Source organism: Pieris rapae, chromosome 22 (assembly GCF_905147795.1).
Source record: "Pieris rapae chromosome 22, ilPieRapa1.1, whole genome shotgun sequence".
Classification (NCBI taxonomy): Eukaryota; Metazoa; Arthropoda; class Insecta; order Lepidoptera; family Pieridae; genus Pieris; species Pieris rapae.
The window spans coordinates 3,872,225-3,885,019 of NC_059530.1; the positions used below are offsets into that span (position 1 = coordinate 3,872,225).

The 12,795-nt window shown below is 35.6% G+C and overlaps 3 protein-coding genes across 3 annotated transcripts; 2 read left to right on the forward strand and 1 right to left on the reverse strand.

Moving 5' to 3' along the window:
- The first annotated feature begins 827 nt into the window (after positions 1-827).
- Positions 828-4,009, forward strand: LOC110997015 (ets DNA-binding protein pokkuri). Its single transcript, XM_022264944.2, has 5 exons — positions 828-1,099; positions 1,843-2,119; positions 2,227-2,778; positions 2,926-3,175; positions 3,490-4,009. The coding sequence occupies exons 2-5, from the start codon at positions 1,852-1,854 to the stop codon at positions 3,851-3,853; spliced, it is 1,434 nt and encodes a 477-aa protein (XP_022120636.1). The 5' UTR covers positions 828-1,099; positions 1,843-1,851; the 3' UTR covers positions 3,854-4,009.
- A 3,235-nt stretch (positions 4,010-7,244) lies between these two features.
- LOC110997018 (single-stranded DNA-binding protein, mitochondrial) lies at positions 7,245-8,410 on the reverse strand. Its single transcript, XM_022264952.2, has 3 exons — positions 8,212-8,410; positions 8,051-8,135; positions 7,245-7,691 (listed from the first exon to the last, which is right to left on the reverse strand). Exons 1-3 carry the CDS (start codon positions 8,233-8,235, stop codon positions 7,354-7,356), a joined length of 447 nt encoding a protein of 148 aa, XP_022120644.1. The 5' UTR covers positions 8,236-8,410; the 3' UTR covers positions 7,245-7,353.
- Positions 8,411-8,850: 440 nt separating this feature from the next.
- Positions 8,851-12,625, forward strand: LOC110997014 (caprin homolog). The gene is made up of 4 exons (XM_022264943.2): positions 8,851-9,040; positions 9,654-9,836; positions 9,971-10,137; positions 10,364-12,625. The coding sequence occupies exons 1-4, from the start codon at positions 8,918-8,920 to the stop codon at positions 11,724-11,726; spliced, it is 1,836 nt and encodes a 611-aa protein (XP_022120635.2). The 5' UTR covers positions 8,851-8,917; the 3' UTR covers positions 11,727-12,625.
- Positions 12,626-12,795: the final 170 nt, after the last annotated feature.

Genomic DNA, 12,795 nt, shown 5'->3' on the forward strand with positions numbered 1-12,795 from the left:
GGTGGGGTAAGGGAGCAACAGGTAAAGATTCCGAGGCCACTTCCGCCTTGGCTGCCGAATATTTCTGTCTCGAACCGGTAGTGGGACGGCAGCCAGGGATCTTATAAGTTTTATGTCTACATATTACGTATGAATAACTTCGAAATGATCCTCTCTGCCAAAAACAAGTCTTGGCATTCGCAAGATATAAATTGTTCACTACTTTGATTTTGACCTATTATGTTATTTCTGATAACTTGAGTGGAATTTAAGGATTAAAAATATAAATATAGGTTACTAATATACTTATCAAATCAATACAATTCCTAATAACATACTAACTAACTAACTATGAATGTTAAATCAACCTAAAATCTTAAAAAGAGTAATACATACAACAAGATTAGAAATACCTCTTATCACATAACAGCGGAAATCAAATTATAATAATACTAATACTGAATATTAATTATCACTTGGCGACTACGTATATTTGCATGCTTAGTTTAGTATTTAAACAAGGAAACATTACGAGTTATTAAAAACTGGCGCGCTGACGTAATCCTATAGCACAACTAGCACTTCCGCATGCCCTAAGCATACGCAATTGTTTCTGTATCGAGTAGATTGTAGTCTTGCAGCAATCGTCTGTGTCTCCCTCGAATATATTTACGTCTATTATAACTTGTATATCAACGATTCCGGATATACTTCATAACAAGTATGATAAAAATGGGACTCGGATCGTCTGGCTCCCGAAGTTTTATCTCATTTTCCACAATGTGTGGCGCGCGATGTGGTAAAGGGCGAGAGGCGTGGGGAGGTGGGAGCTCGCGTCCGTCCGCCCGCGCCGCCACCGCATCATCAGTTCGCGTCGAAGACTTGATCGTGACGCTTGTCTGCGAAGTCGTTCCCTCAGATACGCTGCTGGTTTACGGAGTGCCGTAACACGACACGTTTGGAGGGACTACCGCTGCTACGCGTGTGCTGTGCTCTTGTGAACATTGGATATTGTGATTTTCTGTGTGGTGATAATGCGTACGTGCTAAAACTACTAATTGTTGCCAAGCGCCTCTTAGGATTTTTTGACGACGCAACCAGTTCCGGATCAGCTCAGCCGGTAAGTAGCGGTGCTTATCACAGGCCGCGCTATCTCGACCGCACGCATTTCCGACCCCACCCGATAAGGAAATAATTATGTGTCGAAAACAAATAAAATATTCCAAGTTTTGGATCTTAACAATTTTGAGTTTACAAAAAAAGGGCCTAAGAATAATATGTATATATATTACTTTCTAGTACTTAAAATGTGTACTTAAAGTAGCAGCTGGCAGAAAAGTTTTGCAATTAATAACAATGAAGTATTGAATTTGGATGGAACACGTGCATCTCACCCTAAGGGTCAAGTTTTGCCGCGAAAAAATTTATACAATGATACGCTTTCCCCTTCTCCGGAACAATCTCTTTATTCCCGTAAATAATTGGGACTTTATTATCAAACAAATGTTACCCTAAATTGTTGCATAAATGCATGGGGTTGCCGATAAAAAGTCTTTTTCAAAACTCTGTAAAAGAAAATTTTAACTTTTATTGCAAAGTAGGTACCTACTATCATAGCCTTAAACTTTGTTATAAAGTTACGATCCGACTTAAAAGATTTAATGCGCCTAAATATTTGGCCCTTAAATTTTATATGTAATTACCTAATTTAACTTTAATTAATTTATTGTTCTGGCCTGGTCTAAATAAATTTAATTTCATTTAAAAGATTCAAGACGTAAACAAATAAACGGCGCCATCTACCGTCGAATAGCATCTATTATATATTTCAAAATTATTTATTTTAGTTTTTTGTTGTTTCAGATTGTCGTAATGAAAGTTGTTAGTTTGCAATTGCCATCGGGACCTAGTATGGAGCGGCTCCCGCTACCATTTAGTCCAACGGAACTCCTATGGCGATACCCATTACCATGGGCACCCCCACCTCTTTCTCCTCTCGGTGACGCCAAGGCTCAATTGCCTGCTGGGCTCCCTCCAGAACCCAGATTATGGACAAGAGAAGACGTAGCAGTCTTCTTGAAATGGTGTGAAAGGGAATTTGATTTACCAAATTTCGACATGGATCTCTTCCAAATGAATGGTAAGAACATAATTTGATCAAATTGTATTTTAATTAATAGCAAATATATTTTAAATAATACTGAAGATAAAACAGTTTGAAAAAGCAATTGTTTTCTTTGGTTTCAGGTAAAGCATTGTGCTTATTAACCAAAACAGATTTAGGAGAACGTTGCCCTGGAGCCGGAGATGTTTTGCATAATGTACTGCAAATGCTTGTCAGAGATGCCGCTATTTTAGGCAGAGTTCCCTCATCCCCTGTCACACCGACAGCTCGTAATGCCCCATATCCACCTTCTCCACACTCTCACCCACCAACTCCAACGTGGGCAGTTGCTGACAGCTTCCACCACTTCCATAGCGCTGCTGCTGCGGCGGCCGCACAACCAAACTCTGTTACCTTAAGTCCAGCGCCATCCGTTGATAGCTCAGGAAGCCCGCAACGTGGCGAAACCATCAGTTATGCACCATCCTACGCACCTCCGGTTCCCACGCAAAACGGAAGTTCTGGGAGTAACCCATCGGATTCCGATGAAGATGCGAAGTTCGCACCGCCTCCCCATTCGCCGAAGGACGCTTTACCCAGCCCTGCACCGCAAAATCATGCGGCGCCGCAACATTCTCATTTCCGGACTCAACACCGAGAATTCTTCCCCAACGATATGCCTGAATCTAATACAAGTAAGTAACTCGAAAAAATTATTTTCAACACAATACAAATTCATACAATTACATATCAGTTTTAAAACAATTTATAACAGTAACGAGTATAATCGGCTTAGGACCTGCAATTCAGAATTTAGAAGTTAATATAAATTTTTTTTGCAGATGGAAGACTTTTATGGGATTTCCTTCAGCAACTACTGAATGATCCAACACAAAGATACACAAACTACATAGCATGGAAAAACAGAGACACTGGTGTGTTCAAAATTGTCGATCCTGCTGGACTTGCTAAACTTTGGGGAATTCAGAAGAATCACTTGTCAATGAACTACGACAAGATGTCTCGAGCACTGCGCTACTACTATCGTGTCAATATCTTACGCAAAGTGCAAGGAGAGCGACATTGTTACCAGTAAGTATTATTAACAGAACATTTATTAACTTAAAATTATGGTATAGAAACATATGTGACATAATAATGATATTTGAATATGAGTCATATTAAATGTAGAACACTCTGCTGAGGATAGCCAACCTAAAACACACACGCATTACATATTTCAAACGTACGGTGTTCTTTAAAAAAAATTCATTCTTTTTATTTTATTTTTTCTTTGATTTTCATAGATATTGTTATTTTGTGTGTTTCTGTTTATGGTGTTTTGTTATAATTAGAAAAATAATTTCAGATATAATAAAGAGACTAATTATATTTTTTATTTGCAGGTTTCTCAGGAATCCTACAGAACTTAAGAACATCAAAAACATATCTTTACTACGCCAACAAATGAGCCCGACACGTGTGGCGCAACAGCAGCAGCCACAACAACAGTCTGTGGTAAAGGCTGAAATGAAAGAAGAACGTTGTGATGACGACCATGTCGAAGAAGATATGCCCACAGATCTGAGTATGAGCGCAACAGAACCTTGGCGGAAACGGCCGCGGTCCGACCCGGCACCTGTCATCCCATCACATGACAAACATTATATTAGTACCCTTATTGGCGATAATATGATGATGAAACAAGAATCTGATTATAACTCAGAATACTATGCGCTTAATCTTAAAAGTGAAAAATGCGAACAATGACTTGTGACAAAAAAATGGACACGGTGTGAAGTGATTATAAAGTGAAACAACTCCACCCGATATATTTCTAGTCAAATTTCTCTCGGTACAGTTAATTTCAGTCTTCCCATTATACCTACATTTACAAATGTTCATTAAATTAACTGAGAGTGCTTTGACAGACATTATACGGAACGGAGTAAAACAGGGTATGGACCTTAAGTAATGCCTTTGTGCCACGTGATTTTTATCTGATAGTGTCAATTACATATTTTATATTTAGGTGTAATTTAGTTAGAAAAAGGGGACAGAGATTATTTGTGTTATTTCATAGAGACTTTGAATATATTGTGCAATGGACCATATATATGTGCTGCAGACTGATTTCTGGCAGTTACACATGAAACAATATTGCCAAAAGAGTTACATTTAGTATAGCGTATAATCACAGTTTGTACGTGTAATGCATTTTGTTTATTCAATAAGGTATTAATATTGTCATTAAAAGTAAGAGTAAAAATATTCTTTCTAAAGTAGAAATAAATAGGTCTTACAAATAATAAAATATATCATACACATGTTGTGTCTTCCATTGGTTCTTTTAGGCAAACTTCATAATTGTAGTGTGTGAAATCTGTTTCATTAAAGCTACCACAGATATAGAAAATGTTTATATTTACATAAAAATATTATAGGGACAATAAATTGACAACATAATGCCTTGAAACCAATCTAAAATTCCTCTGTGATAAAGTTGTAAAGTGGTAGACTTAGTATATGCTAGGCTTTACTCAATTATTTCCAGCTACAATTTTCTGTGATCTCTTATCAATATAGGTAAATATTGTCATAGAGACTAAAATTATTGTTTGTAAATAGTATTGTAAATTATAAGTTAGGTTAACTGAAGAGAACTAAAGAGTGTATGATGTATGGTTTGTCAAACAAAATGTGGAGCTTTATCAAAGTACCTAGGTATTAATAAGTATGATTACAATTGAGTTTGTATTTTTACATTTATTTCTATGTGGCATGCATGCCAAAACTTCCAACTTGTAAAGAGTATAAATATAATGTTTCAAGAAAAAATATTGTGTTAAATTTGTTAAAAATAAAATGAAGTCTGACAAACCCCTCTTTTTCCCATTCCTTTCACTATGTTTGAAAATAATATTTTAATAGTACTAAAGTTCTTAAACAAGTACTGAAACAACAAATTACTTTTTCTCAAAGATTAGTTCACGCTACACAAATAATTTCCGCTGTTACCAAAGCGATTTAAAGGGAATTGCGATGTTGTATATTAAAGGCATCTCACTCTATTGTAAGTACTTAGACCTGGCATTCTTTGAGGCAAAAAACCATTACTTTTTTAGTGTTATATTTTCATAGCCTGGTCCTAATAAATGTCATTATCATAGTCCAAATTGCGATATTATTCGCAAAAAGGAACTTAAAGTGACATTTATTCTGCACAAATTTTGATGACTAACAAAAACAGACCAAATATAACCTATTATAAAAATATAGCAATCAAGAGTATCGGCAGAATATCAAGATTACTGATATTGACCTTGAGTTACAAGTACTTTGGTATAAAATCAACATTTCCCATAAAGCAAATTGTTAACTTCATTTTATGCCTTATACAAAGTACTTAGCAATTAATACATCTCCAGTGTAGAACAGTATTGCTTAGTAGGAGATAGTTATTGTTACAAAACTAGTCACTTAGGATAGTCAAAATGGAATAGACTATTTTTCTTTACAGATAAGAGACCTTTATTGTTTTATTAGAAATAGAAACAAAGACCCTCTTGTTAAGGAGATTAAATGCAACATGGTGCATACATTTTGACCTCTTCATGTGAAATAGAGATTCCTAATTTTCCCCAAAACAATTTTTTGTTTTGAGGAAAATTAAAAGATTTTTTAATATAATAATTATCTGCAAGAACAATAACTTATATTTGAGTGAGCGTCAGAATGGACGGTCACTAGGACCGTTGAAGTCAAAATCTAGTTTTTAAATTACGTCCCAATTGCTTCTATTTAATTCCTACTACGTATAAGAAAATTGCTTCCTATCTTGGGAGAACCATAACAATTTGGGTAAGCGTCTATTCTGATGTCTGGTCACCTATCCTAGTGTACTCACTATATTGAATTATCGATTCTTATAAAGTTCTTATTTTGTTTTCTATTTGCTTCTTACTAGGTTTTCAAACTTCGAACAATGAAACATCATCCTATGAAATTAAGACATCGAACAATGCAATTACAATTCCCCCCAGCGCCTGGTATAAATATACAGGCAAAAATATTCTGATAAAAAAGGTTTATTTATAAAAGTAGGTAGTAACAGAACGTTTTTCCTAGTTTACCAAAACACATGTGGGCCAGTTTTTACGAGAAGAAATATGGAAGGAGGATGTTCTTGGTTTTTTAAGCAATATTCCATAAACAACGAATAGCTATATGTATTTAATTTGAGAACAGATTTTGCGTTATGCCTCACTAGAACTCGTTTTGATTGATTACTAATTGGCTGTATTTTTTTCCATTTGTACAGATAAATTTTAAAATCAGTTTCTGGACTTGAGTTTTTAACAGTCGTCAGTATAGGGTCGCTATAGTCATCCTGTACGATGTTACTGTTTTCTGGTGAAAAAAGGTTTTTTTTGATCCTGTACGAATTAGAAAATTTTATTCCTGTTTTCATTATGAAATAAATGGTTTTTTCAAAATAAAAAAACTCTCAGCTTGACCGCAAATAACGACAATATTACAAGTGAATACAAAACAAAAAACTACCGTCATTTAAAATTACCTCGGAATTATCATACCTACCTAGAAAACAGTTGCAAATAATCTTAAATGAAAAATAACTTTTCTCTTGTATTCAATATAAAAAAACTAACTATACTTTGTGAAAGTTTTTACTGTTAATGTTCATAAAGTAGTAGTTAGGCGTTCTATTACTACCTACCTACCATTATTTATACATATAAATAAACCTTAACTCTTTTTATCAAAATATTTTTTTCCTGTATAAATATACCAGGCGTTGGGGGAATTGTAATAACATAGTTCAAAATCTTAATTCCATGATAGGAACAGCATCAAAAAAACCTAGAAAGAAGCAAATAGGAAGCAAAATATGAATTATAAAATAATTGATAATTCAATATAGTCAGTCACTAGGATAGGTGACTAGCCATTCACACATCAGAATAGACGCTCACTTGTTTTGGTTCTCCCAAGATACTAAGGAAGCAATTATCTTATATATAGTAGGAATTAAATAGAAGCAATTGGTACCTTATCTTTAAACTACATTTTAACATTCAACACGACTGGTGACCATCCATTCTGACGCTCACATATTTGAGGTGACAAAAACATTATTCAATAGTTTTCTGAAGCTTTTATTTTTCAAAGACAAACACCTATAATAATCACAGCTTATGTTTAATTAAACATCACTAAATACTTTTAAAAATATTTATACTTAACATTTCTTAAATTTTTTCACCTTGAGGTTGGAAAAATATGATATCATCGGCAATTACTGTTGACGCTGATCTAACTTGACCATCATCTAATTTAATTTCTCCATATGACAATTTACCAGTTACATACACTCTTTGACCTTTTTTTAGAAATTTGTATACTGTATCTCTTAATCCTGGTCTAAAAACACTGATTCTGTGCCAGTCTGTCTTTTGCAAAACATCACCAGATTCATATTTATAGCTGAAATGAGTTGCAAGAGGAAAGTTTATTACAGGATGGTCTTCAGTGCCTCTCTTCTGTGGATCAGCACCAACTCTGCCCAAAAGTGTAACTTGATTTAAGGCTGAAAAACAATGAATTGAGTTATAGACAAAATTTTATATTTTAACCATTATTTTTAGTTTTCAATTTCAAGTTTGCCCTGGTATTTAGTAAGCATTGGAAGCATGGCCACTATTGATACATGTTTTAACCCCATAATAGTGTATTTTATCTTCGATGAGAAAGCTACGCTAATATTAATTTAATAAAACGTATATTGGCCAATGAATAATACTGATATAATTAAGTATCCTTAACATTGTTAATCCTCTACCAATGGTTAATTGCATCTTTTGTACAACCACCTATTATAGGTTACATTTAAGCGTTTTGCGGCAAACAAAGACGCGGTGATCAATTTAAATGCAATAAGATACTTACTTTTTTCAGATACTTGTGAATCATAGTAAACGGTTGTGGTATGTAAATTACTCTTAGCCAAAAGCGGTCGAACGCCATTTCTCACCTATTAAATATCAAACATAATTTTTAATATGAAACCAAAACTTTTAATGTGATGTATTTAATGTAATAGAACTTACAAATCTGCTTATATTGCCCTGCATAACTGCTAAAAATGAATTGCAGTCTACTTAAACTGAGCTGAGTTTAATATTTAGATTTAATTATTCTTATTTGAAAGAATTATGAAAGCCTGAAATACATAGTAAAGTTTAAACTATAAACATAACCTAAAATCTCAAGAACAGCCCATATAAATATTAAACAGAGGGCCGGCTGAAGTTTTCTGACTAGTAGTGATTAACATTCTTGCTTATACTAAAAAACTATATAATTTTTGAAATCAATTAACCTCTACCTAGTTCAACATAAAAATATTTTAATCTATTTTCCTATGTAATCTCTTGGTTTTTCTTATATGGTAAAAATCTATTTGATTTTTACTAGGTACATCTTAATTTTTTAAATCGCTGGTATTGATTGAATGTTAGAAAAATTAACCAAACTTGGAAATAATAAGTTGTATGAAATCTAAAACCTTTTCACATATGTAATTCATAACTAATTAATATGATAGATGATTTAATTATATTTCTTATAAAACATTGTTTAATTTCCTTTTATCTGCATCATAGATAAGAGACCTTTTCATTCTGCATCGCATTTGTATTTTTATTCTATGGTTTATCATACATAGACAATAATTAAACGGACATTTTTGTAGATAGAATTTGTCTATTCAGCTACCACCATATCCAATCCAAAAGAAGTTGTTGCCTGTGAAGGATGCCTTCAGCTGCGAATGCAAAGTCTGAAAAACCTGCTTCTTCGGAAGTAGTGGATAATTCACCAATAAAACAGATAATGACGCTTATCGAGCACAAGATACGAAACTTGGAGAAAAGAAAGGTATGTACCTTCTTCACAATAACAAATAATACAGCATACAATAACGTAGATTATAGAACAGATAAATCATTTATATATGTATCCAATGTAATTAGTAACATTACTATCATAAAAACATAGGATAAATCCTTAATTTTATGTACATAACTCATATATAGCATGTAAATAAACGTCGCTGTATTAGCCGACGCCATTTTTATACATGTGCTTCATTGATGTTGCCGCAAACTGACGCCCAAAATCACCATGAAAATATACAATTCTGTTATAGAATTTTTTGCGAAAACATTTATTATCTAAACTGATATCTGTATTATACAAATTTAAATGTTTTGACTTTACTAATTAAGATGCTTAGTATGTATGACTTGTAATTTATGTATTGTCTAAAATGTCTATTTATATTATTCAGAGTATACTTTTTTGGATCCTCTTAAATTTGTATTTGCAACAATGAACTTTTGCAACGCCTTTTGACATTTACATATTCTTTACATATTAGAAACTGGTTTAGATACAATGTCTCTAACCCTGCTTTGTTGATCTCATATAGGCGTTGATATTTAAGGATGTATTTAGCATATCCTACAGTAATATATTTGCTGATTTTCAGAGTAAGCTATCATCTTACCGTGAACTGCAGAAGGCTGGAAAAGAATTAAATGGTGATCAAAAGGTTGCTGTTGCAAAGTATGATGAAGTAGCTCAAACTTTGGAGTTTGCAAGGGACCTTTCAAAACATGTGGGTACCATTGCCCTTTCAGCTGAAAGGGAAGCCAAAAAGCAAGCAAAGCGGGTAAGGTTTATACCTTCTTTCTTTATATAGATATATGTTGATCCATTTCTCATTCAATTTTCAATTATAAGATAAGACCCATATTCTTAACATGAAATCACAACAGTGGATTAATTTAATTTGTTTTACTATAGGAAGCTTGGGTTCGCTATACTGTAGATACCAATAAAATTCGGGAAGTTCTTCTGGTTTTGGACTGTATTATGCAAATGGGCAGTGCTGAAGTGCGAAATGATTTTCTAAATGGCACCAATGGAGCGGCAAAGCTTACAGAAGATGATTTGAGAATTCTGGACGACTTGTAAGTAAATAATGACTTTTAATATTAAATTTTTTATAATCCTTAATTATGTAAAAAATAGGAATAAGTCTTTAATATTAATTCTTATAATATATTTACAATTTATTTGAACTATAAAAATTGACCTAATTTTATAAGCTGAATAGTATAGTATGCATTTGTTTACAATAGCAATCTCAACCTGTCAACCACATCAATCTCAATTCTCACCCACACTTATTTTTAGATACCCTGAAGTGACTCCCAAGCATGAAGAAGGTCAATCTGGATTTCATGCCCAAACTGTCAAAGCAGCAGAACATTTATACTCTATTATTGATGGTAAACCAAAAGAAATACTGGGTACAACTTATGCTCATATAAAGGAAATTGTGACATTAATTCATGAATGTGGATACTTTGACAAAACACCTGAAGCACCTGTACAAGAAATAGAGGCTGTTGAGAATCACATTCCTGAAGAAGTGCTAGCCCCAGCACCGCAACCACCAGAGCCTTCGGATGAAGTAGAACAGCCGGCACCTATGTATCCTCCTCACATGGGTATCCCCACAGCACCCGCTCCAAATGTGGTACCGACACCTGGATATCCCATGAGTCGACTCCCCCCCATCACACTCCAAGAAGTTGAACACGCCTACTTCGCTCAACAGTATCCTCAACAGAGGCCCATCTCTGAAGTCATAGGCTCCCAAAACTTCTTCTTTCTACAGGAATCTGAAATTGACAGCCCCGTCGGAACACCACAACCTCCCATGATGAATCAGGCTTCACCACCGGCACCGATCCCCAGTCAGACGTTCACGAATCAACACTTTGTGCAACTTCCCCCAAATCACATTCCAGAAGGTAACATGACGATGCCGCCGCAGCCCCACTACCCACCGCACCCCGAGCACTTCGCGGGTGTGCCCTTGCCCATTCCTGGCCATCCGCAGCCCCATCCCCAGGCTCACATCATCCCTCAACAAGCGCACCCACAGGCGATGCATGCTCAGCATCTTCCCCCTCAAGGGATACCGGCGCCGATCATTCATCCGGAGCCCGTCCAACAAAACTCAGTCGAACAGGCTCCGGCCGACGAGCACGAGGCGCAAACGCCGGTAGAAGACAAAAACGAAACAGAAGAGAAAGAGAGCAGAAGTCCCGATCGAGAGGATGGCGATCGCAAGACCCAAGGCCAGGGCGACGGACAGAACAGATTCAGGCGATTCCGCGGTGGCGGCAGGGGTGCCCCCAACGGTTACCGTGGGCGCGGCAACTTCCAAAACAGGCAAAACAGCGATGGATACTACAACAGACACGGAGAATACCAGAATAGGCCCAAAGAGGGGTTCCACAATCGGCAATACAACGACAACTATCAGAACAGACACAAGGACTACCAGAGCAGAGGAAACGACGGTTACTATGGCAACGGCGACACGGACACCCACCAGACGGAGAACGGTCGAGACAGATATGGAGACTCTCAGGGGTACCAGGGTGGCTTCAAGAGCAGGGGCAGGGGAGGGGCGCGGGGTTCGGGGCGGGGAGCCCCTCGGCCATCGAGATCGCACTACAACCGGAAGCAGGAGAACGTCGAATAAGCCCCATGGCGAACTCGGCTTCACATAAGCGACTCACTATCGGACTAAATCATTCGTGAAAGGCAAATTTCACCGGCAACAACGCGCTGTGGTAACAACAAGAGATTAAGATAATAAAAAAAATAAAAATCTCAACAAAAAAAAAGTAAAATAATAAAACTCGAAACTAAATAAAAAATAAGCTACCTTGAATTTAGATGTATGATATATGCGTTATTGTAAGTTACGTTAACTCTAGATTCGTGTAAGGCAATTGTCACGTGACCCGGAAATTCCCGAAGGCCCTAGCTGGAGGCCCGATGGAGCCCCGAGCCGTCTTCGGTCAGTCACTCGTGTATCCTCGAAATAAGTACAGGATAATGCACATAAGTTCGCTTTCGGATATTCCCTTGATCGATTATTTTGAATTATACAGTATAACCCTTGCTGAGTTTGGCTTTTATATTTATTTCATTTCTATAATTTTTGTACATACTGATAATCTTTTTTTTTATTTTGCCCCCATTACTTCCCAATAAATGTTTTACAAGTCTAGTTTTAAATGTTTAATACATGGAAATAAAATGTTACTCTTAGCTATTTGAACCTATACATATAACGGAAATATAATTTTTAATTATATAACTAAATGTTGGAATCAAGTTATAGACGGCACAAGAATCTTGTTATGAACTATGAAGTAGAGAATATTTTATGGGAATATAGTCTCATTGAGTATTATTGTAAAATAAATTAATAAAATGGTTTAGTGTTTTAACTGTTAAAAGTTCATTAAAGTATATATAAAAAACGGGAGGTAATGGGTTTTTAAATCAAGACTTATTGAAGCGACAAATGTTTCCTTAAATTTATTTGACCTGTTAGGCTGTGTGCAAGCAAATAAAGTATTCTATGAACAATTTTCTTTATTCAAATCCTGACATGGCAAGCAGGCAGATTTTGCCGCGCACCACCACTTTGTGGAACCAGCTGCCCACTGAAGTATTTCCGAACCAATTCAACTTAGGGTCCTTCAAGAAAAGAGCGTACCAATTCTTAAAAGGCTGGTAACGCACTCGCGAGCCCTCTG

What these genes read in the sequence shown, in the direction of transcription:
- LOC110997015 (XM_022264944.2), top strand. Translation starts at nt 1,852, where the DNA reads ATGAAAGTTGTTAGTTTGCAATTGCCATCGGGACCTAGTATGGAGCGG. An exon ending in TATGCCTGAATCTAATACAA is followed by an intron (nt 2,779 to 2,925) that starts GTAAGTAACTCG and finishes TTTTTTTTGCAG; the next exon opens with ATGGAAGACTTTTATGGGAT. An exon ending in GGAGAGCGACATTGTTACCA is followed by an intron (nt 3,176 to 3,489) that starts GTAAGTATTATT and finishes TTTTATTTGCAG; the next exon opens with GTTTCTCAGGAATCCTACAG.
- LOC110997018 (XM_022264952.2), bottom strand. Translation starts at nt 8,235, where the DNA reads ATGCAGGGCAATATAAGCAGATTT. An exon ending in AGGGCAATATAAGCAGATTT is followed by an intron (nt 8,136 to 8,211) that starts GTAAGTTCTATT and finishes GATATTTAATAG; the next exon opens with GTGAGAAATGGCGTTCGACC. An exon ending in TTCACAAGTATCTGAAAAAA is followed by an intron (nt 7,692 to 8,050) that starts GTAAGTATCTTA and finishes ATTGTTTTTCAG; the next exon opens with CCTTAAATCAAGTTACACTT.
- LOC110997014 (XM_022264943.2), top strand. Translation starts at nt 8,918, where the DNA reads ATGCCTTCAGCTGCGAATGCAAAGTCTGAAAAACCTGCTTCTTCGGAA. An exon ending in GAAACTTGGAGAAAAGAAAG is followed by an intron (nt 9,041 to 9,653) that starts GTATGTACCTTC and finishes GCTGATTTTCAG; the next exon opens with AGTAAGCTATCATCTTACCG. An exon ending in CCAAAAAGCAAGCAAAGCGG is followed by an intron (nt 9,837 to 9,970) that starts GTAAGGTTTATA and finishes GTTTTACTATAG; the next exon opens with GAAGCTTGGGTTCGCTATAC.